At 49.9% G+C, this 22,377-nt stretch overlaps 3 protein-coding genes across 5 annotated transcripts in view; 1 reads left to right on the top strand and 2 right to left on the bottom strand.

The window, feature by feature from the left end:
* PPARA (peroxisome proliferator activated receptor alpha) overlaps nt 1-2,886 on the top strand; it is a 66,014-nt gene extending 63,128 nt beyond the window's left edge. For both annotated transcript variants that reach the window (XR_013994043.1, XR_013994044.1), the window contains exon 9: nt 1,658-2,886. The gene's annotated coding sequence lies outside the window, so the exon portion shown is untranslated. The remainder of the gene's footprint in view (nt 1-1,657) is intronic.
* CDPF1 (cysteine rich DPF motif domain containing 1) lies at nt 2,880-9,147 on the bottom strand. 2 transcript variants are annotated; one of them, XM_081060316.1, is made up of 4 exons: nt 9,089-9,147; nt 6,350-6,462; nt 5,248-5,359; nt 2,880-4,132 (listed from the first exon to the last, which is right to left on the bottom strand). In XM_081060316.1, the coding sequence occupies exons 2-4, from the start codon at nt 6,460-6,462 to the stop codon at nt 3,986-3,988; spliced, it is 372 nt and encodes a 123-aa protein (XP_080916442.1). In that variant the 5' UTR covers nt 9,089-9,147; the 3' UTR covers nt 2,880-3,985. The 2 variants fall into 2 exon arrangements, with proteins under 2 accessions (XP_080916442.1, XP_080916443.1); XM_081060317.1 differs by having other exon boundaries at nt 5,263-5,359.
* A 1,547-nt stretch (nt 9,148-10,694) lies between these two features.
* On the bottom strand, nt 10,695-21,729 carry PKDREJ (polycystin family receptor for egg jelly). Its single transcript, XM_081060301.1, has one exon. The coding sequence runs from the start codon at nt 21,552-21,554 to the stop codon at nt 14,712-14,714; it is 6,843 nt and encodes a 2,280-aa protein (XP_080916427.1). The 5' UTR covers nt 21,555-21,729; the 3' UTR covers nt 10,695-14,711.
* Nucleotides 21,730-22,377: the final 648 nt, after the last annotated feature.

Raw genomic sequence — 22,377 nt, 5'->3', positions numbered from 1 at the left:
GGAGGAGCAGATGAAGGTTGTGACAAATAAATGTTGACTCATCCTGCACTGTGGTGACAGCACCACCCCAACCAAGGGGCTCTTTGAAGCCATGAAGTCGCCAGGTGGCTGTCCTCTTGCTAAGTCCAGGGACTTTGCCCAGGTCACAGGACCCTCTGAGGGACCTACCTGGAAAGATCTGAGATTAGGCTCCAAAGGATGAGGTCTAAGTTTTTGCTCAGATTTTCGTATTTTTTAGGTGCCATTTTAATAGAATTCAGGAAAATGGTCATTGACCGCCCCCCTCCCCCAGCCTGTGAAACAGTAGAATAAGAATAAAGGAAGTACATCTGGTCTGACTCACAATATAGGAGATGCAATATATTGTACTTGTCTGAGAACTACAACATAAAAACGAAAATGTGACATTGGGAGTCTCGTAATAAAAAAAGACGAGTCGTTATGCTCTAGTTTAAATAACTACATAATGCTTTCCATTATGCTATTTTTTTGTAGAATGCAGCAGATTGTTAAATTTTATTTCCGCAGAGTGGGCTGCAGACTTACTAAAACAAAAAGCTGTAGTGTGGCCTGCTTGTTAGAGCAGAAGTGAGCCCACCGCCCAGGCTGCTGTCCGCACTGCCTTTTCCCAGCTCCGGGCGCCTTCTCAGACCTGCCACGGGGCTATCGACTGACCACTTGCTTCTCAAAATTTCAATTTGAGACACAAGAAATATAACCGTTTACTTCCCCCTCCCCGAGAAAGGGAGGCCGTGTAACGTGGTCCAGCTGAAGTACAGCCACTTCCTTGTGGACTCCTTTGCCAAGTGGGACAGACCCAACTGCATCCGTGTGCAATGTCATGTCTGGATTGAAGCAACTGATAACATCAAGGACGTCAGTGGCCCCATCGCTGTTACATGCATTCGTTGCCAAAATAAACAGACAAACATCCATTTTTTACATCATAGATAGCAAATTAAGACCTAGGTCTGTTGTTTTGTTTGTTTTTTTCGCTTAAAATATGTTTGCTAGTTGGAGTCAAATGTGAAAAACTTCCCTATTTTTCTCCAGAGCAGGGAATACAGCGGCCTCCTCCTCTCCTGCCCTCTCCCCGCCCCCACCAGCCCGCCAGCATCTAAAGTCTGTTAACAAGGTGAACTGCAGTACCATGCAGGCCACAGTCTGGTGCAGGCCAGCCCCCACATGGAGCCGGGCCTCCTGGGACAGGGGTGAGCTGGGGGCGGGCATGTGCCACCAAGTCTCCAATCAGATTCCTCAAGGCAGGGCGGTCAAGCTTCAGGCCCTGAAGACAAGTGAGTGATCAATCTTTTCAAAGTAAAATCATTCACTTTGGGGAAATTTTTTCAAAAGCACAGTCGGTCTGTTCCTTTTTTCAGGCCCCCCCAAAAAAATGTACCTCACAAAAGATGAATGCCACTCAGTACTCTTTTTTGGTAAGATTACAGTATTTGTGTGCAAGTATCACTATTTTTTTCTACCTTGTATAAAAAGAACCGTGTTAATAGCTGTATCTTAAATACTGTGATTTGAGTTTTTTTAAAGATCCTAATATAAATATTTTACTAACTTACAACCGTGTTATCTAATAACATTTGGATTCTTTGAAATCAGTGTTAATTGACATATACTCCTAATCGCCTGCTCTTGGGAACAGCAAGGAAGCTGGGACGTCACGACTGACATACAGCCGCTCCCTCGCCGTCCCAGTGTCCGCTGAGCCCCGTGGAGACCTGCTCCCGTCGCTGCACCTGCAGGAAGCACAGCGAGTCTGTCCTTATCGCGTCTGCCACCTTAGACCCAGGTGAGAGGTCGCTGACCTCACACAGCGGTGTCTCGCTCAAGACCACGGACGACGCTTGTGTAGTAAGTCGCTGTCTGCTCTGCCGGGAATTATTACCTGTGGGTCATTATTACCAAAGAACTTTGCAATTTGAAATATTCTGATGGAATATTCACACGGGCTGGTTCTCTGGCAGCCTCCGGATGGCCCAACCCAAAGCATAAAACAGAAACCGCAGCCCCCGCGGGTCTCCCATACGTTGTTTTCCGTATCGTGGTAAAATTTCCTCTCGACGTAAACCTGTACCGCCTCCCAGGACCCACAGGGCCCGAGGGGACGACACACACCAGGACGGTGCAGACTTCCAAAGCAAGGCCTGAGCTCGGTTTCCCGGCATGTGGATCGTTCCTCTTGATGGGTGCCTTATACTCCAAGTATTTAGGGGCAGACAGACCCCTTGTTTTTACCTAAACAGGAGCAGTTGCAATGCAGATTTTTTGAGCATGCTCCAGCATCCTCTCCTACTCAGATGCCCTCTCTGGGTTTGGGGGGGGCCTCAGGCCTCAGGAAGCAGGGGTGTGCAGAGACGGGCAAACGGTACTGGAATCTTCCTACTCACGTTAACTGATCGTGGTTCCAGGCAATTAGAAAATGGCTATAAAATAACTTTTAAAAAATCTTGGGTCTTATTCATTTTGCCATTAGGAGATTGAACTGATCAATATACATATTGATTTATATCCTGAATTTATGGGAATTTATATGTTTGGAATGTCCTACTGTAAGACTGATGAATGTAAAGAGTTAATTTCAGGGTACAGTTTTGCCTTAATGGTTTTAAAAAATAAACTATTTTTAAAGATTACTTGGTGAGTTTTGAGTGATAATGTGAGGATGAAACCAATCCCCAGACCTTAGGAACGTCTGCCCTTGGCCAGAGCCATCCCCCACCCCTCACCTGACAGGGTCTTCATTTGTACAGAATGCGTCTGGGACAGTGTGGCCGGAACACGACGTCCATTTGTCTGCAGTAACATGAGGCGCAGAGAGCTTTTAAACGTGTGGACATCTGAAAATAAAGCCCAGCCCGCGGCTTGGTCCGGAAAAGCTCTTTATTCATTCTCTCGTCGAACAGTTTCTATCGCCACCCACACAGTGTAAGGGGGCCTGGCAGCCATTACACAGTAAGACAGAGCAGCACCCACCTTCCTCCTAAGCACCAGCAGACACAGGGGAGCGCATAATCCAGTGTGTCACCATGCTACGGGGGAGCCATGAGGACAGGGGTGTCGGGAGGGGTGCCAGGGGAGGGGCACCACGGTGGAGGGGTTCCAGGTAGAGGGGTGCCAGGAGAGGGGTGCCATGGCAGAGGGGTACCAGGGGGCAGGTGTGTCAGGTGGAGGGGGTCCAGGAGAGGTGCACCATGGCGGAGGGGCGCCATGGCGGAGGCACCACGGGACCTCGGTAGACTGGGGGTGGACCTCACGGGCATGAAGAGCTGAGCCCTCTATGGGGAAGCAGCAGGCAAGCAACAGACTGGCTCTGAGGTGCGGCCCTGAGGGAAGGAGGCCGAGGGTTCCCTCTACCTGGGCATGGAGTTAGGCCTGGAGCAGACGTGCAGAGAACAGAAGGCGCTGGAAGCACCGACCCTCAACCACGCGATCCCCTGCCAGTCCGGAGTGCCGGCGTGGCCACACGGGGTCTCCCCACGTGGACCCACAGCCCTGAGACTGGGATTTTGTCCCTGTGCCGCTATGTCCACAGGGCCCGGCAGAGCAACGTGGAAACAGCTCCTGGATCTGATCAGTTGTACGGAGGGCACACAGGCCCCTCCAAGCCCCACTGTGGGTGAGCAGGACACGAGCCAGGGGGCGACGCTGCAGGAGGGCCCAGCACCCAGCCTCGGCAGAGAGAGATGGCCAGCTGGCCCAGACTCGGCGGCGCTCTGCTGCTGCCCTGCGGTCCACACCGGCGCTGGGGCACACGCTGTCTGCGCGAGGTCTGCCTTGTGGGGCCTCCTCCGCATGGCTCCTGGCCCTGTTGCCGCTTCAGGCCGGGCTCTAACTCCTCTGAGCCAAGAAGCAAGGCCCGGACAGCGGCTCCCAGCTCAGCGCCGTCCCAGCCCCAGGCCACAGAGGCCAGCTGGCCCGGGGGCCCGTGCAGGACTGCAGGGCGCTGCTGTCGGCCTGGCAGCCGCTGCACTCATGTCCGAGCAGTGGGCCGGCTGGCGGGCCCCTTTGATGGAAGCTTCCTTTTCTCTACGTCTTGCCGAATTTCCTGAGGGAAGGCATCAATGTGCTCCTGGACACAAGGGAGGCAAAACCTCTTGGAGTAGAATAAGCTGCAGTCCTGAAAGAAGGGGAGGAGGCTGAGTACTACCCGGGAGCAAGGTGCCGCCGCTCCCAGAGGCCAGCCCTTCACCCCCTGCTGGGCAGGGGGCTGGGCAGGGCCCCCAGGATACACAGGCAGCTGAGAGCGGGTGGGAAGAGTGTAGTCCGAGCCGGAACAGTAAGAGGGAGACCAGGGCCCGGGGTCTGGCCGGCCACCTCAACGAATGCGGTCTTCACCATGGAGAAAAGACGTGCGGGAGTGGTGGCGGCAAAGGCTCAGACCCGGAGGGCTCTCGGCTGCGGGAGTCACTCATCATTCTGGGAGCCTACACTGAGCCTTCCTCCTTTCCGCCTTGCACAGACAGAGGAGGCCGACTCTAAATGTGGCCCGTGCCACAGCTCCCTTCTTCACACTTCACCCCCAGGCAGAATGCTCGGGGACCTCTTGGAGGGTCCCTCGGATCACAGGGGCCACACTCCTTGGCCACCCCACCACACCGCCATCAGTCCTTGGGTCTTCTAACAATAGGCTCAGCTGTGCCAGTGAACGGGCCGCCAGCCTTTCCAAACCTCAGTTTCCTTACCTATGAAATGGGTATGATACCTCTTTGCCTGGTTTGGGGCAGGATGGAAAGGAGCCTCGCTGGTAAAGCAGGTCCCAAACACAGGGCCTGGCACACAACAAATGCTCAAGAAAGCACGATTCCTTCCTCTGGAAGGTCCCTCAAGAACAATGAGAAAGGTCAGCACCCCACGGAGGGAAGCAGCACAGTGGCCATCTGCATAGTTGGTGGAAGGGGGAAGAACTACGGGGGCCGCTGGGGTGGTGCAGACCCTCCAAGGATCTATTTCCATTCCTCAACCCCCAAGGAGGCCCTCTACCCCCACTCTGCCCCTTGGCCTGTCCCCCACCCTCTGCGGGCTGCAGTGACCATCCACAATGAGGTGGACTAGCTGGCCTCTAAGAACCACCTGGCCCCGTCACCTAGTGACTGCGGGATGCTAGGTCACCATGGCAAGGAAGGGCTGAGGCTCACACTGTCCTCGCATGTCACCTCTCCCACGATCATGCGTGTGGGGTGCCAGCCACGGAGGGGGAGGGGGAGACAGCCCCAGCTGACCTGGCTTACCCACCGGGCCCACACACACCAGCCTGCTGCACACGCTGCACCTCGAGCCGAGGATCAGGAACTTGTCCTTGTCCGGGGTGAAGGGGTCCTTCATGACGTAGCTCTCCTCCAGAAGGCTGCGGGGCAGGAAATGATGCCAGTGTTGGAATTTCTGCTGATGGAAGCTTAGAAACAGCAACATGGGCCTCCCTGGGGCCTGCACCCTTTGCGGCTCATCGGGGGAGGAGCTGGCCCCCTGCTCCGGGCTCTGAAACGGCCCCGGTGGAGACAAGCACTACTCAGAAGGAAGGGCTGCTGTGGCTCAAGACCCCAGACCCCAACCTGATTTCACCGAGGTGGGGGTGGGAGGAACAAGGCCTCCATCCAAGCCCTCCCCCGCACCCCCTAGCATGGTGATACCCACTCCCAAACTGCCTGCTGCCACACTGGGACAACCAGGGCACATTACACCTCTGTAAAATGCTGGCCTTACACGGCACATCAGAAAAGAGACCAAGGGGGTCTGGAGACAACACCCCCAGTTCCTGGTCAGCACAGGAACCCAGCCAGAAGAAAGAAGCCTTGTCCCCTGCCACTTGTCCCATGTGAGTAACATGTTGGTCAACTTCCCCACAATGTGTGATTTGATGAAGGACAAGTTAAAGGTCAAGAGTCAAGCCCTGGGACGCCCTGGCTCTCCTCCACGCCTTCTCTGGGCAGATCATAGGAAGCTGGCTCTTAGCACTCACTCCCACTAGTGCAAGAGCCACAAGCAGGCAGGCATTCCGTTGGGAACCAGCAGGCATGACCTTGAGGCCCAGCCCCCCATGAGGAGGCCTCCTTGGCTCCTTCCACTCCCAGATGCGGGGCTGTTCCAGCCTCAGTCAGTGCTTCTAACCCCAGCGGGAGGAGGTGCTGGACTCTGGGCTGAGCCAGGAGGAAGGGGCTTGCAGGTTCTGGAAGAAAGAGCTGGATGGACCTTGAGCCTTGCCCATGCCTCCTCAGGTCACACAGAAACATCCAGAGCTGGGCAGGGTGGACCTGAAGCCAACACCCAAGCCACGTGTCAGAGTCACTCCCACCAGCTCCGGGCCAGGCTTCCTGGGCTACTGGCCACTGGTACTTACACGACAGACTGGCTGTCGGGGGGCTTCTGCCCCACGTAGCTGTATGGAGCTGTCAAGGCACAGAGTTGGCACTCAAATACACCCAAGGGACGACGTTCTGCCTCACAGGCCATCTGCAAGATCAAGACACAAGGCACTGCACCCTCAGAAGCAAAAGTTACCCATGTCGCAAAGCCTCTCACTGCATGCGTCTTACCCAGAAGATGCAGGGCACCCCTACAGACAAGGAACCTCCAGTTTAGGGCAAGTACAAGACCTCAGGAAGACCTGCTCCAGGTCTCACGTTATTTTCCAGTGCATGTGAGATATTCACCAAGAGAGATTCTAAGCTGGACCATAAAATGAGCCTCAAACGAGAAAAGACTAAAATCATAGAGTACATTCTCCAATCCAAAAATCATTAAATTAAAATCAGTAACAAAACGATAATCTAGAAAATCTCCAAATACTTGGAAATTAAACAATATACTTCTAAATAAACTAGAATTCAAAGGAGAAATCACAAGGGAAATTAGAAAATATTTTGAACTCAATGAAAACTAAAATACAACATATCAAGATACGTAGAAAACAACTTAAGCAGTGCTTACAGGGAAACACTGCTTTAAATGTTTAAATTGGGAAAGAAGGTTTAAAATCAATCATCTAAATTTCCACCTTAAGAAGTTAGAAAAAAGCATATTAAACACAACACAGTTAGAAATAAGAAAATAATAAAGAACAGAAATCAAAGAAATAGAAAATGGACAAGCAACAGGAAAAAGTCAATGGTTTTACAAAGCTGGTTATTTCAAAACTTCAGTAAAGTTGATAACCTCTTATTAGACTGATCAAGAAAAATGGGAAGAAAATACAAATTACCAAAATCAGGAATGAAAGGGGATATCATTGAGACTAGAGACATTAAAAGGAAAACAAGGGAATGCTGTGAATAACTTTTTACCAAATAAATTTGACAATTTAGATGAAATGGACAGATTTCTTGGAAAAAAACACCAATTATCAAAAGTGGCTCAAAAAGAAATAGAAAACCTGAATAGCCCTATATCTATGAAGAAAACTGGACTAATAATTTAAATGTTTCCTAAAAAAATGAAATAAAACAACACCAAAAAAAAAAAAATGCCTACATGGTTGTACCAGCAAATTGTCAAGCATTTAAGGAAGAAGTAATACCAACATATAGAAACCATTTCAGAATATAAACATGTGCCCAGTGATTTTATGAGGCCAGGATTACAGGGACCCCAAAACTGCCAGGATTACCCTGATACTGTTAACCGCACAAAGCAAGTACAGGAAAACTACAGACCAACATCCTTCATGAACACAGCTACAAAAATCCTTAGCAAATACAGTGGAACCTCAGTTTTCAAACGTAATCCGTTCCAGAAGACCGTTCGAGTTCTGAAACGTTTGAAAACAGCCAACAGCTAGGCCTTGGGATCTTGCACTCAGCGGAAGCCACGTGACATGTATGACTTCCGAGGCGTGTTCGAAAACCGAAGCATTTCATTCTGGCTTTACAGCATTTGTAAACCAAAGTGTTTGTCAACAGAGACGTTCGAAAACCGAGGTACTACTGTATTAGCAAATTGAATACAATAATATAAGAAGCCTAATGCATCATGGCTGAGTGGATCCAATTCCAGGAATACAAGGTTGGTTTAACATCTGGAAACCCATGAAAGCAACTTATGACCGTGACAGAATAAAGGAAAAAAGCCGCATTATCATTTCAATAGATACATAAAAAGCATAACAAAATCAGCAGAATGTTACAGAATCCAAGGCCCTGAGTGGAGCTTCAAAGCTAAGGGGCTCCCGGACTGACTGCACAATAAACTCCCTTCCCTGGCATTTGGCGCCTGTTTAATGGGGGTATTACCTTTCCCAGTTACTACACACACACACACACACACACACACACACACACACACACGCCGTTCACTTACTCACCCCCAGATACTCCCTGTATCTTCTGACCTCCTTCCCTCTGCTCTTGCTCTTCCCTCCACTGCCAAGTCTTCCCCCCGCATGTCTGCCTGTGCCATCTCCCTCGGGCTTGCCTTTGAGATTTTGGCTTTCAGCAGTTTGAAACCTATTTAACTTTGTTGTTTTTTTTAAATATTGTTTATCCTGCTTGCGCTTCTTTAAGCAACCTTTGACGTGTGGCTTGGTCTCTTTGTTTGTTTTTGGTTATTTTATGTATATTTGTAGCCATCATAGCCCCATCCTTTCTCCTCTGCTGAGATTCCAGCTGCAAACGTGTGAGGCTGTCTGCCGAGTCCCACAGCGCCTGGACCTTCTGTTCTGGGTTTGTTTTTACACCCTGCTCTCCGTGTTCCACTTTGGGGAACTCCTAGGGGCCTGGCTTTCCCCTTGGCTGTGTCAAACCATCTGAAGCCATTCTTCATCCCCGCTGCCTCTCAGCTCTAACCTTTACGTCTGAGTCTTCCTCGTCGTTTCCTAAAATGCTCCTGCCGAGTCCTGCACGTCCAGGCCCGAGCCCGGGATCAGAAGCCCGCAGGCACCGCAGCCCACCGCCACCCCACGGCCTCGCCCGCGTCCTCCATCCCGGTCCCCACGCCTCAAGCCGCCGTTCCCACCCCTGGCGCTCGGAACCCCGCAGACCTCCACAGAGGCGCCGGGGCCAGGATGCGAGCAGCGGGCGCCGGGAGTGACGGGACCGGCCTCTGGCTCGCACACCTGCCCCGAGCCCCACGCCGCTCCACTCACCTCCGCCCTCCGCGCGCCCTGCACCGTCCCTGCCCGGCACCGTCCCTGCCCGGCACCGTCCCTGCCCGGCACCGTCCCTGCCCACGGCGCGTGCGCGGCCCCGCCCCGGCCCCGCCCCCGGCGATTGCGGCCCCGCCCCCGACGGTCCGGCGCACGGTGCGTGTGCGCCCTCCCCCCACCCCGCTGCCCTGGGCGCAGGCGCGGGGCGGGACTTGGTGGCTGACTTCCGGCTCCCGAGGGTGCGGGGACGGCAGCTCCGGGGGCGGCCCTGGGCCTGTCCGACCGGAGCACGCCGGCCTGGCCTGCTTGCTGGCAGCTCCGAGGTCCTCGGCTCTTTCTGGGGTTTCCAGCTGGCTCTGCAGAGTCGCGGCTGCTGCCGCGCGGCCCGCAGGTCACCTGACTGCACGGAGGTTGCCACGCATCGTCGTCACTGAGATTCCGGTTGTAGTCAGCTCGCTTGGTGCCTGCCGCCCGGTAGGACAGGAGCGCCCTGGGTCCGGGCTGCAGACAAGCGCGACTGTGCCCCTAAGGCGTCAGACGAGGTGGGTGCCACTCAGCCCTTGTGTTCCCTGGGGCCCTGGGACGCTGTGTGCACGTGGGGCAGTGTGCCGGTCACGGGGCTGCGACGCCCGCCGTGGCCTGGGCCCCCCGCCCTGCGACCACAGCCTGCGGAGCCGCTCCTGCCGCGCGGACCTCCCGCCCGGCTCAGCCGCCCGCCCTCTGCGGCCGCGGCGCCACCCCACGTCCCCTGGTACCCGAGTCACCGCTCTGCGTGGCGGGGGCTGCTCCAGCCCGCAGCCCCGGCGTCTCAGACTTTCTCCTTTTGGGGGAATCGAGAAATAAGGACTGCACAAGGTGTTTTAGTAACTCTTGGATCTGACCCGAGCCAGAGGGGCCCCTGCCCTGGGCCCAGAAATTAGCAAGCCCTTGATTTCGTTGCTAGAAAATACGACCGCAGCTGTGCTTTCGGCAGCGACGTTTTCTGGATCAATTCAAAGCGTAGAGGAGTGAAAACACTCGGTGATGCTCTAATGGTGGATAGGTGTCATTATACGTTTATCCAAACCCATAGACCGTACGCCATCGAGAGTGAACCCTAGTGTAAACTGTGGACTCTGGGTGACGTTGACATGTCGCTGTAGGTTCGTTAGTTGTTACAGATGTCCCATTCAGCTGGGGATGTTGATGGTGGGGGAGTTTGTGGGGGCGGGGGGAGGAGAGACATGGGAAATCTGTTACCTTCCCCTTAATTTTCATGTGAACCTAAAACTGCTCTTAAAAACAAAAAAACTAAAATGACATTCAAATATAACGTAGGGAAATTAGAACTAGGAAACAGAAGCATTTGCTGGAGTCCGAAGAAGATTCTTGTCCAAATAATCCTGAAACTAATTTCTGTAGAGACTATTTTCTGGCCATTGTGGATCGAAGCATAGTCTCTACTAAAGAGAGCTTGGAACAAAGTGAGCAACCTACTGCAGTTTTCAGGGTTTTCTTTTCCTAATATCCTAGCACTAAAAAATGTGAAAAGAGAACAACTTAAATACTGTATGGATCTAGATTTGTTGTAAGAAATGGTGATAATAGTGAAATGATGTTTATATCATGACGTGGACATATCTTGTAATATTTTGTGCAATAACGATCATTCGTCATGTGTACCCTCCTTACAATATTTAAACATGGTATCAGTATTCCTGGTTCAATTCTAAATCTAAAGCTTTAAGACTTTTATTGACAATTCCAGTTGCCGTTCCCTCAGCAGAGTGAAGTTTCCCCCAGCTGAAATAATTAAAAACTATTTACAAACTATAATGACTCAGGCTCTGTTGTCAATACCACACAATTATGTGAAAGTGAAAATACCACACGATGACTTCTGAAATGAGGGCAAGAAAAAGAAATCTTATGGAATACACTCATAATAGTTCATAGGTTACGTATATCTTTTTACCCATCTAAGCATCAGTGACCCATGAACAGAATACCCAGAGGTACACCATAATTAAGTTATGTTTTTGCCAATTTCCAGCTATGTGAAAACCATAGCTTTACATACAATTTTTTTATTTCTGTCCTTATGAAAGTGTATTTGTCAAGTAGGTGGATAGAAGATTTTATGTATAGTTTGTAAGCTTGTTTTATAACCTTTAAATATTTACACATAGAGATATTTTCATGTTAGGGGTGAACTTGCTGGGGGAAAGAATTGCCTATATGTTGTGGCAATACTTAAAATGTTGAATAAATATGGTCTTAAGAGAATTGCTTATAAGCTTTTTAAAAATTGCATTACTAAATGAGTATTGTACATGGTGTATTTAAGTGAAGACTGAGAAAGGAAGTCTGGAAATCGAGAACTAGGAATTCAGTGCAGATTAGAATTTAAAGCAGAGTATTGCTAATAGCAACAGAAGGGGCGCACAGTGGAAGATTAATTCCTTATGCACCTCATCTCACAGGTAAGTGCCGTCCTGTTCATCCCTTTCTCTATTTCTGCCAATAAAGTGAAGGTCCAGAGGCTTGCATTTTGCTTTCAGTGCTAATGAAATTCCAGAAGCAGGCCTTCTTTTTTAAAGTAAACTCTTCAAAGTATAACATACATACAGAAAAGTACATACTTCTTAAGTGTACAGCAGGATGAATTCTCACAGTGTGGCCAGCACCCAGATAACGTCCTCTAGAACACAGGCCCCTGCAGGTTTCTTCTGATCAAGGGAAGTTGGCCTCCGTGGAGTGGTGAGGGGAGGCTACATTTAGAGGCTTGTAAGTAAGTCCTCACTTAACGGAGTCATGGGTTCTTGGAAACTGCGACTAAGGGAAAATATGTATAAGGAGCCCATGTGACCAGAGACTGATGAATATAAACAACAGTTAAGCTCCTATGGCATATTTCTAGTCACAAAAATATCACTGAACTTCTAAATAAAGACCCAAAATGCTTATATGAAACACTGAAATAAATGTGAGCTAGAGATACATTTAAGAAAGAGGAATAAAAACAAAGATCGTTATTTTCCAACCCGCTGCTTCTAGTTCAGGGTTGCTGGTGGCTGGAGCCTCCAAGCAGCTCAGAGCCCAGGTGGGCACCCATCCTAGACAGGACAGCCATCGCAGGACACGATCACACACCCACACTCCGACTGGGACAATTTAGACAGAGTTCACTTCTCGTGCACATCTTTGGGACGTGGGGGGAAACCAGAGTCCCTGGAGAAAACCCACGCACATATAGAGAGGACGTGCGCTCAGACAGTGGCCCCAGCCAGGAATCAGCTTTTTTCTCATCAACGTTATAACAAAATGACATTGAACAAAACAACATTATTCAAGGACTTGCTATATTTGTTTCCAGTGGACAAAATACCTTCAATGTTGTGTTGTTTTTTAAGTAAATAATAGTATAACATAGAAGCAGGCCTTAAAAATGTAAGTCTTCATAATTAAAAGTTTGAGTAGATGGACATAATTCTCCTATCGCTACAGAGACATCGCTTTGCATATAAAACTTGTTCTTCATCTACTCTGAGTTAATAAGGGGCTAAACTGAGAACATTCGTCTTGTTTTCCTGTGCAATACGTACGGGAAGGTATTCATAACTGCTTCCAACTTGTTCTGGAATATACCTACCCTAGTCCTGGAAATATGATGAGAAAAAAGCAGTGCTAAAAGACTCTTTGATATTATTGCTATATCCTGTGAAAATACCCTTCTAAGAAACTTGAATTTTTATTTGTCTCACTTGTTATTTTGTTTTCCCGATAATGTTATAGTTGGCATCCTTGCCATTGCTGTGCCAGATTAGAAGGTCCCTGCTTCTCTCTTCTTTCCCGGTCTGTGGGAGTCCTGTGATTGCTAAACGTCTCATTGTAAACACAAGTTGAGAGTCTTGTCTTCTCTGCAGGACCCGCAGCTGCCGTCTTGGTCCTCACTCAGGCCGTCTCTGTGCTGGTATGGGCACCCCCCTTCCTGGACCTCTGAAGCCGCTCCGGCAGGGACTGCTCACTTGGGCCCTGTGTTTATGACCCTGTAACTCACTCTCCAGCTGCACAGCTCCCAGTCATGAGATGCTATGTTGACGTGGGGCGGGGGCCTCTTCCCGCCCCTGGAGCTGTCTTCCTGGGAAGGGAGGCCAACTAGGGTGACCCTGAGCCTCCCAGGGCACCAGGAGAGGGACAAGTCTTTAGCTGATTGGTCCATTTGGGAAGGAAGTCGGGGCACACCCACCCACAGAGCCATGAGTCAGCCACGCCTGCCACCAGTCTCCAAAGCCTCTAAGGGGAGGCTTGCCCCACTGCCTGCAGCTGGGGCTTAAACTCTCATTCTGTGTTTCAGTGGGCAAGTGCATCTGACAGATAGCCGCTGGCCTCCGTCGGCAAAGAGGAGTCATCTGCCCCCACCTCATGTTTACTCTTTCTCAACCTGTTCAGAAGTCAGGTTGTAAAGAGAGGTGCTGAGTGCAAATGCGCGCTCCAGTCAGACCAGTGGGCCAATGTGGACCAGGCCACGCCTGTGACCTCCCCGCAGGACACTTGGAAAATCCAGATCTGACCTTGTGACCCTAACTGAGTGGCCTTGCATGGGTCACTAAACCTCTTGTTCTCACCGGGGAGAGAAGACGGTGCTCAGACATCCCCAGGAGGAACCGATGGAAGCTGGCATGTGTGCCTGCCAGGGTCACAGGGACAGCGGTGAGCAACCAACTCCTGGTACAAAGCGGTCAGCGGCTGACTCTGTTGACCCACTTTTCCAGCCCTGACTTCCAGGACAGGGCCCCACGTGTAGGTGCCCCTCATGTAGAAATCACGACACATTTAATTCTGATACAGTATCCTCACAAATGAAGATGCTTCTGAGTAAAAATACAACAGATGCCAGCCCATGTTTCTCTTAAACAATAAACCACATGTTCTTTATTATTCAATAACAATCCACCAGGCTGTAAATAATCAAAAGCCCAAATCCTGGATGTATTTCCATATCTAGTATATAGAACATTTGCTATCTTCCAGTGTGAGCCCACACACACACATACCTTTTTGTTTTTTAACAACAATTATGTCTCATGGTCAGAAAATGTTACTACATTTTACATCCTTAACTTGAAGGAGCCTTAGGGAATAGATGGGGAGCATCACACTTCTGCCCCATTCCCACGCCTATATTCCCAAACTCTATGTATGGCAAGTCCTGGAACTCCCCACAGGCCCTCCGGCACTGACCCAGCTGGAATGCGGGAGTGGTGGAGAAGGGGGTGGAGGAAGCTCTGATCCACAAAAGGAAGTCCCAGTGAGGTGTGCTGGGGGCTCTACAGCTCCCTCCCCCAAACCTGGGTCTCCAACCTCTAAACTGCTGAGGGCTTCAAAGACATCTAATTCCCTCTAAAGGAGCTCATCCCAGAACTCACCTGCTGTCACCTCTCTCCCCAGGTACTGTACTACACTCTGACACTTTCACGTGCCCAAGTGTAGAGGCCAAGAATGAGGATATTTCCAAAATGTAGGAGTGTGCCTTGTGAATGATATGGGTAGAAAACATGACTGAGACACTAAGCATTTCTTAATTCCACAAACTGAGCATTTCAGGGAGATCCTTGTCTGTGGCCCTTGAAACCGTCATGGATCACACAACGAGATAAACCACTTTCCTCCTGTTAATGCTTCTGGTCTTCAGCCCCAGATAGTGGCGGCTGTTCTTCTCTGGATGCCCGTACAGCATGTCCACAAAGAACTCGGGTTCGCCTTTGGCCTTGGATTGGAAGGACAGAAAGCCAAACACAGTTCTGAGCTTGCCGTACAGATAGGCCACTGCTTCTGCTTCGTCTGAAGGTTCCTCAAACACGGGCTGCTTCATGTCCTCATAGGCCGACAAAATCACTGCCCGAAACAAGTTGATCAATATGCAGATCATCACCAGCATAAACGATGAAAGGAACAGGACCCCAACGACCTTGTTATGGAAAAATTCAGTGTTCTGAAAAGCTGACACGCAGTAGAAGATTGTCTGAATGGCATGGCTCAAGTTACTGTAGTTCCACTCGTGCTGACCGAATACCAGGTAGCCAAAAGCCATATACATGAAGAAATACACAGACACGAGGAGTGCCATGTGGCAGATGCCAGGCAGGGCGGTCTGGATGGCCCTCTGAGCCAGGCGCACATCATAAAGGAATCTGGAATACCAGAGCATCTTCAAAAGTGTCAGAAAGAGCAGGAAACCCAAAATGATCCTCATGCTGTGATCCACTTGAGACACTGCGTGAAAGGGAATGAAATCCACAGAGTTAGATGAGTAAAACCGAATTATGCCGGTGGCCAAGAAGTGCTTCCTGACAAAAAGCACAATTAACACAGCAAGCATGCATTTTAGAGCGAAGTTGAGCAAATTGTACATGCTTCTCACGTAGGAGGCCCTTTCTTGCATGATGAGGTAGCCCTCATCGACGATGTAGACCAAAAAAAAAATGAGGATGGCCACGTACAGGTAGATTTCTGCTGATGTTCTCCTGTTGAAATCAGCAAGTGAGAAGGAGTGCACAGACATGCTCGTGTTCACGACTCCTAACCGCGAAACCTCAAACATGACCGAAATGCTACAGAACAGATTTACATCTGGATTAAAAGTTGTTAGGTCCAGAATCACAGCCCATGTCTTCTCATCCAGCCAGTTGCTGCTTTGGAGTTCTTTGAGCCTCCATGTGGAATTAAATTGCTGCTGATCTGGAAAAAAATGGAAAGCATACCCCCCTGACCCATAGGTGTGTAGAAGTCCATAGGAACAATATACCCATCTCTTTTCTGGAGGCTTATAAGTAAACCCTTTGGTATTCTTGTCGGTCACCTGCTTATCAGCTTTATTCCAAAAGCTAGTGTAGCTTTTTGTGTCTTCTCGGTCGGTGTCGTATTTGGGATGACAGTGAATTTCTCCTTTGATGCTATTTAGCGCAGAGCTTTTGGCAGGCAGACATGCTTTCTCACCAGGCTTTGCCCTTACTTGCCTCATCAGTGGAAGGCCAAGGATTTTAGACGAGCTGTCAGGAAGAAACGTTGGATCCAGGGTGTTGTGGAGCAAAGGCAACAGCACGCCATTGAGCCACCCATAGATGTCCTCCAGCTTGGTCACCGTGGCAAGATCCACAGAGAACTGATCGCGAATGAACTGATTATAGTAGAAGCTGTCCGTGTGGCGTAGCAGTGCGACAAGTCTCACCAGAAGGGCTAGAAAGATCAAGTGAGTTAGAAGGTAACTCAGGAACAGGGCGGCTCTTCTCTTGATCCTCTTCTTTCTTTTGAATATTCTGATTTCGTCTTCTGTGAGGGGCTGGTACATCCTGGTGCCTCGGATATAGGTGATGTACTTATGTCGCTTGAGCATCTCCTCTGGATGCAGCTGTATGTTCTGCAGCACGACCTCAGTATAACGATGGCTGCTCCCCCACGAGAGGTTTTTACAGTACTTGAGCTTACTTGCCCTGATGCTTGACACGAACATAATTTTAGATGGCTGCACCAGAAAAACGGACTGACAAAACGAACAAAATGATGCAAAGAGCCATTCTATTGACGTTTCATAGCCATAAGTTAGTCCGTAAAATACAATAAAGAATGAGGATATACCAGAAGTGGCAAAAACCAAGAACCAGGCTACATAAACACACCACCACGGCAGAACAATCCTGGGCTTGGTGAGGGGCTCAGGAGGGGGCTCTGCAGAATAAACACCTTGGTTGTCTGTCACATTTTCATTGTTGGCATTTGTATTAACATTTGTTCTGGGGGTGCGTGAGACCTTGCTTTTTGCTTTCTTATCCTGGCGCCCTTTCTTCAAGTTTGGCTTGACAGGAGACTTATGGAGTCCACGACTTTTCCTAGAAGGAAGCCCTTCAGCCTCTCCTGAGGAGGCTTCCTGAGTCTCGTGAGCATACCACTTCTCCAAGCGTTCCTCCCAGTGTCCACTCGCCGCCAATATCCAAGGCTGCTTCTGAGGGGACACCTCATCTAGAGTCACCAGAGGTTTCCTCTGGGAATAGATGAACAACGAAGTGATCAGTACTTGCACAGGAATCGTGATTAAGACACTTTGCAATCCTATTGTCATCGATCTGACATATCGGCTCCCTTCTGATGCAGTTTCTTTTTGTTTACTTAGATTAAAGAACATAATATTACACATGAGGGAGGACAGCAACATTGCTAAACAACAAGACAGTCTCTGGAGCCTATTGAACGGTTTGGCAACGACGCCAGCAAACACAGAGAACCACATGTGCTTTGTCCCCAGCTCATCAGTCATATGTATAAGGAAGAAGTCCTCTCTCTTGAGAGGCTCGTCTGGGTCATTCACATGAAACGTCCTGTCCAAAGAGGTATCAATAGAAAGCCACTGCCGACACATGAACAGCCAGATGTGTCTGCTAAACAGATTTTCCACTTTGATTCTACTTAGATACCAACTGGGGGCTCTGCCCTCGTTGTTGTGCCACACGCGAATGGAATGAATGTCCCCCAAGTCACTTTTTGTTGTTAGGAGGAAAGTGTGGATGCTTCCTCGGTAGAGAGTTATAAAGTCTGGGTAGCTTAAACAGTGTACATCACTAGTGCTTTCTGTCCCTCTAAGTTGGACAAAGACACTGGCCCTGGTCCCAGCCCCACAACGGCTTCCTGTAAAAATAGTGACTAGGTAACATACGTTATCATAAGGATCATTATCAGGTAGAACTATGGCATGTTCCCGAAGGTACTGGTCGGTTTCATCCCTGTGCAAGGCCCAGAAAGCTAGGACTATGTACATGAGCATGAGGAAGAGGACAGTGAAGACAGTCACAGGGTTTTGGGTAACGTTCTTGATGACCTCTAACCGCAGATCTACAGGATTAGGGGCCACAATCACCTTGGCCGTCAAATAGTGGGCGTTCAGGCGAATGTTGGCTAATCCCACTGCATTCAGCTGCCGCCTGACCCTCCCTGCGTACTTACAGATACAGTGCACTCTGTCCCAGGTGGTCTTGTCTCCGAGGACACAGGTATCTTCTCTCCAGTCACTCTGGATCCCATACATTTCCAAGCATTGAACGCTGAAAACAGAAATTCTCACTAGCTTGTCACTGAGCTTCATGACAAAACGAGAAGCCTGCAGAACCACAGTTACGGCGTACTCAGATGAGTGGCTTCGCTGAGCTATGACTTGCAGTAGGGACAGCGGAAGGCACAGCACGCGGGCCACCTTAACTGTACAGGCTGCATCAAACAGGCCACTCTGGTTGGCAATTGGAGGGATGTCTTGGGGCACGAGGAAGGTGGCGACCAACGCACTGGGGCTGATCTGACTGCCAGCGTACACCGAGGCCGTGAACAGCACGGTCACTTCCGTCACAATGTGAACCAGCACCTCCTTCCCTGCTCTGCTGTCCACTTCAAAGCGAAACGCCCCTGTTGTCTTTCTCAAGGACTCAGCAACATTATTAGGTTCATTGTCGGGTCCCACTGTGAGATTAAAAGCTGCAAAGCTCAAGTTTTTTCTGCGGAGGTACACTTCCGCTACATCAGGTGTGATCTCTATCACATCTCCTTTAGCTGTGGTTCCTGTCATTCTGAATCCAACCACATCTGCTGAAATGTTTTCCTGATAATTTAACCAAGGAAAGGGGTCATCTGCAAACTCACAAAATATCATAGAAATTGGAGCATTTTCAGACAAAGCAGGGACACTACTCACGTTTAGTACTGGATGAAAACAATTTAGACAGTGTTTCTCATTGCCTAAGATGCTGTTGACAAGCCACTTTTCCGTTTTCTTGACATACATGTTAAAGCTCGAGGATCTCATCACAGTGGTTTCATTCCCTGGCACTTTACCAGTCAATATAGGGTCTGCTAGAGATTCTAATACGTAGAAAGGGTCATCAACAACTTCGTGACGAGCAATCATTTTAAAGATATTGGATAAACTTGTCAATATTCCAGTGCTCACAATTTCTATTTGTTCAGAGTGCAAGTGTTTATCTTTTTGCCGACGCTCTTGTAGGGCTTGATTTGCTTGCCAAATCCTCCTGGTGGCACGATTCTGGGCGACTCGAGTGAATTCAGAGACTTTCTGGGTTAATTCAGCAATAGCCATGACTACCTGGCTAATTTCCACCAAATTGCTTACAGGGAGAATGAAAGACTGATTGACGAGGTGTTCGCGCAGCATGGATTTGTCCTCTTGCAGAGTTGATTCGGGTTTTATGCTATTCAAAACGGAGGCTACTATGTACATTAAGTAGCCCGCAGGTAAAAAATCCTGCTTTTGAAGCAAAGTGGATATCTCTGAGTTCGGTCCTATGGTGAAATTGAATAATTGATGGAGCACAGTCTTTGATGAGTTTTTGTCGGTAGGAGCCCGTACAGTGGCGTACAAAGTCACCTGAGAAAAAGCTCCTAGAGAGTCATATACCTGGACGTAGATCTTCACAGCGTAATGATTGACCAGCACACCGACAGGGAGAAAGGAAGGGGGTGCTATAGGCCCATTGCCCATATACAGGGTGGACCCCAATGTGTTCTCTTTTAAAGAACTGATTTCACCAAAACCATGCAAATTAGAAACTATCATTCTATATGTAAGAGGGGTGTTCAGATCCTTAAAATTACTGCACTGGATAACAAACTTAGTAAAAAATGCAATTCCATTAGCTGGAATAATTTTGCATTCTCCGATTTCAGGGACATGGTTAACAATAAAGGGGTGCCTGAGGACCAAGTTCACTCCACTCCAAGTTGCAAGATCTACAGAAATCCAAAACTGAGCTTCAAAAAATTGCCTAAAAGCAAACGCTTTTATAGATAAGTAATCGCTATTCCTCCCTGTTGCAGTTTGCCCCATCCAATCAAATCCCATCTCATTCCCCGAAGGCGACAGAATCGACCACTTATAGACATTATGGCTTGCAGCACAATTTGTGCAATTAAGAAACAAAGAAAATCTATCGGATATAACCAAAATCATATCACAATTTTCAATACACGAAATATGGGCGTTAGGTGTTGGTCCTTGGAGCACTTGTACCCTTTTATCAGAAAATGCTGTTCTGCCACTCTTTTGTATCACCATTCTGAAAAAATACACATGGTTGCCTTTAAGTGTTTCTGGCACAAGCGTTAGGACAGGGCCAGAGGCCCATGTCCACTTGAGATCAGCCTGTGCTGGAAGACAAACATCCTTGCTCATCACTGTTATTTTATCTCCCTCATAGTTGCTTGGATTTGTGGTACAGTACCAGAAAAAATGGAGTCCCTCTAAAGGGTTGTCTGCATCTGGATCAGAGGACATCGATCCATTCAGAACCAGCCCATCTGTGAAATTAATTGTTATGTTGGGATCCCCAAGAATAACCGCCTTCAGGAGACTTCTAACAATAGTGACATAGATGTGATCAGAGGCTTTCACCACATTCGGTTTGGGAGTCGCTGCGGCCACCACCACTAAGAGTCGGAACACATACACCCCCCAAGATAAAGACTCCTTGGGGATGTGCACAACTGTTGGATCACTCGGGAACTGGAGTTGTGCAACATTCAAAGGTTTAGTCCAGTCCGGCACGTCAGACACTGAAGGCACAGAAAAGACATTCCAACGATGAATAGAGGTCTTGGGGAACGGGCAGTCATACTCGACGGTGGCATTGAGGGAAGCTTCCATCTTCCTGGTCAACACCACGGGAGACCCGTCTTTGTCCCTGTTGATCTTCACCTTTGTGATAACACAAAGATCCTGTTTTGATAACTGACAGGACACTGAAGACGCCATGGCTTGGGAACTGTCTGAATTGACAGCTTCTAAAACAACAGGCGTGGGCCCATCTGTAGGACACTTGGTTTGGGCCACGTAGCCCCAGTGGGGTTGAGGGCCGCCAGGCACAATGGAGCGGGGCGACATGTGGACAGAGGAGGAGGCTTCCCGGGGCCTGAGCAGCCCGAGGTGAAAGGTCCATTCCAGAGGCCCAAGCAAGCGCTGCAGGGGGGTGAACCACCGTAGGGAGAGCTGGCCTCGCGGCGCTGAGAGGTGCAGGTCCCCGTGGGTGGGCTCCCCGCGGCGGACACGGCGGGAGAGTGGGGCGCCGAGCAGTACACGCACGTGGAGGCAGTGCTGGCGCGGCCCGCGGGAGGAGCAGAGGCCACGGCCACCGCTCAGTACCACGCCGCCTCCCGGGAACGCGCGGGGCCACAGGCTGAGGCGGACGCAGCCGTGGAGCAGCCCGAGACCCGGGGCGCCCCTCACCGAGCGCGGTGTGGCCGCCAAGCCCGGCGCCGAGATGCAGACCCGGGCCTTGGACGGGGGTCCGTGGGTCGCGGCGGGCGCCCCCGGGACGGGGACGGTGGCCGGGGCCTCGCGAGGCGCCAGGGGCGGAGGGAAGTGGCTGCCGCCCCAGTCTAGGCCCAGGCCCAGGCCCAGGCCCAGGAGAAGGAGCGCGGGCCCTGGCCCCATGGAGCCTGCCTGGGGAAAGCTGGGAGGCGCCGCGGAGTCCGCGGGGGTGGGCCAACGGCCGAGGGGGCGCGGGCCACGGGGGTCACGGGGCAGCAGGGTCACGGGGTGGCCTGGTTGCTGAGGTTCCCCGAGCAGTGAGTGGGGCCCAGGCTGCGGGCGCCTGGACCCCTTCCCACGCCTGTGTAGACTTCACATCAGGGCCTGCTTGTGGGATTAATTCGGCCCAGTTTCCTGACCCACTGGGAAGGCCCCTCAGAAGGAATCCCACTCCCCTGGAAAAATAGGAAACGGTGGAAATCAAGAGGGACTGGAAACTCCCTGAGTGCTTTGGGTTTCTTACTTTCCTTTTCTTTTTCTACTTTCTTAAGGTAAAATCCTGAGTCATGGATTTTAAATTTTTCTTCTTTTGTAAGGAAGCATCTACCGTGTTTCCCAAAAAATAAGACCTAGCTGGACAATCAGCTCTAATGCGTCTTTTGGAGCAAAAATTAATGAGACCCGGTCTTATTTTACTGTAATATAAGATCAGGTCTTATATAATATATATAGTTTCATCTCTTACATAAGACAAGTAATCTTTTAATGCAATATTTTTGAAAATAAAAATTAATGCAAAAAATTCATGGGTGAACAAAATGTCACCATTTTAAGTAAGGACAGGATCTGACCCTGCACTTGAACTACGACTTGGGCTCCTGCATCCTTGGGGAAGGTGGGAAGGGGTTAGATTAAATCGGGAGAGAGCTGTGGAGGCTAGAGGTTTGTAGCTGCTGGCAGAGCTCAGGTGGAGAAGCTGCTGCTGCGGTGATCGTACCGCCGCAAG

Source organism: Rhinolophus hipposideros, assembly GCF_964194185.1.
Source record: "Rhinolophus hipposideros genome assembly, chromosome: 9".
NCBI lineage: Eukaryota > Metazoa > Chordata > Mammalia > Chiroptera > Rhinolophidae > Rhinolophus > Rhinolophus hipposideros.
The sequence above is the reverse complement of the archived record's forward strand: the minus strand, read 5'-3'. Positions and strand labels throughout refer to the sequence as shown.

Coding starts and splice junctions, on each gene's coding strand:
- CDPF1 (XM_081060316.1), bottom strand. CDS start 6,462: ATGGCCTGTGAGGCAGAACGTCGTCCCTTGGGTGTATTTGAGTGCCAA. Junction 5,360..6,349: donor CCCGACAGCCAGTCTGTCGT/GTAAGTACCAGT, acceptor CCTGCCCCGCAG/CCTTCTGGAGGAGAGCTACG. Junction 4,133..5,247: donor GGCTGGTGTGTGTGGGCCCG/GTGGGTAAGCCA, acceptor CCCTTCTTTCAG/GACTGCAGCTTATTCTACTC.
- PKDREJ (XM_081060301.1), bottom strand. CDS start 21,554: ATGGGGCCAGGGCCCGCGCTCCTTCTCCTGGGCCTGGGCCTGGGCCTG.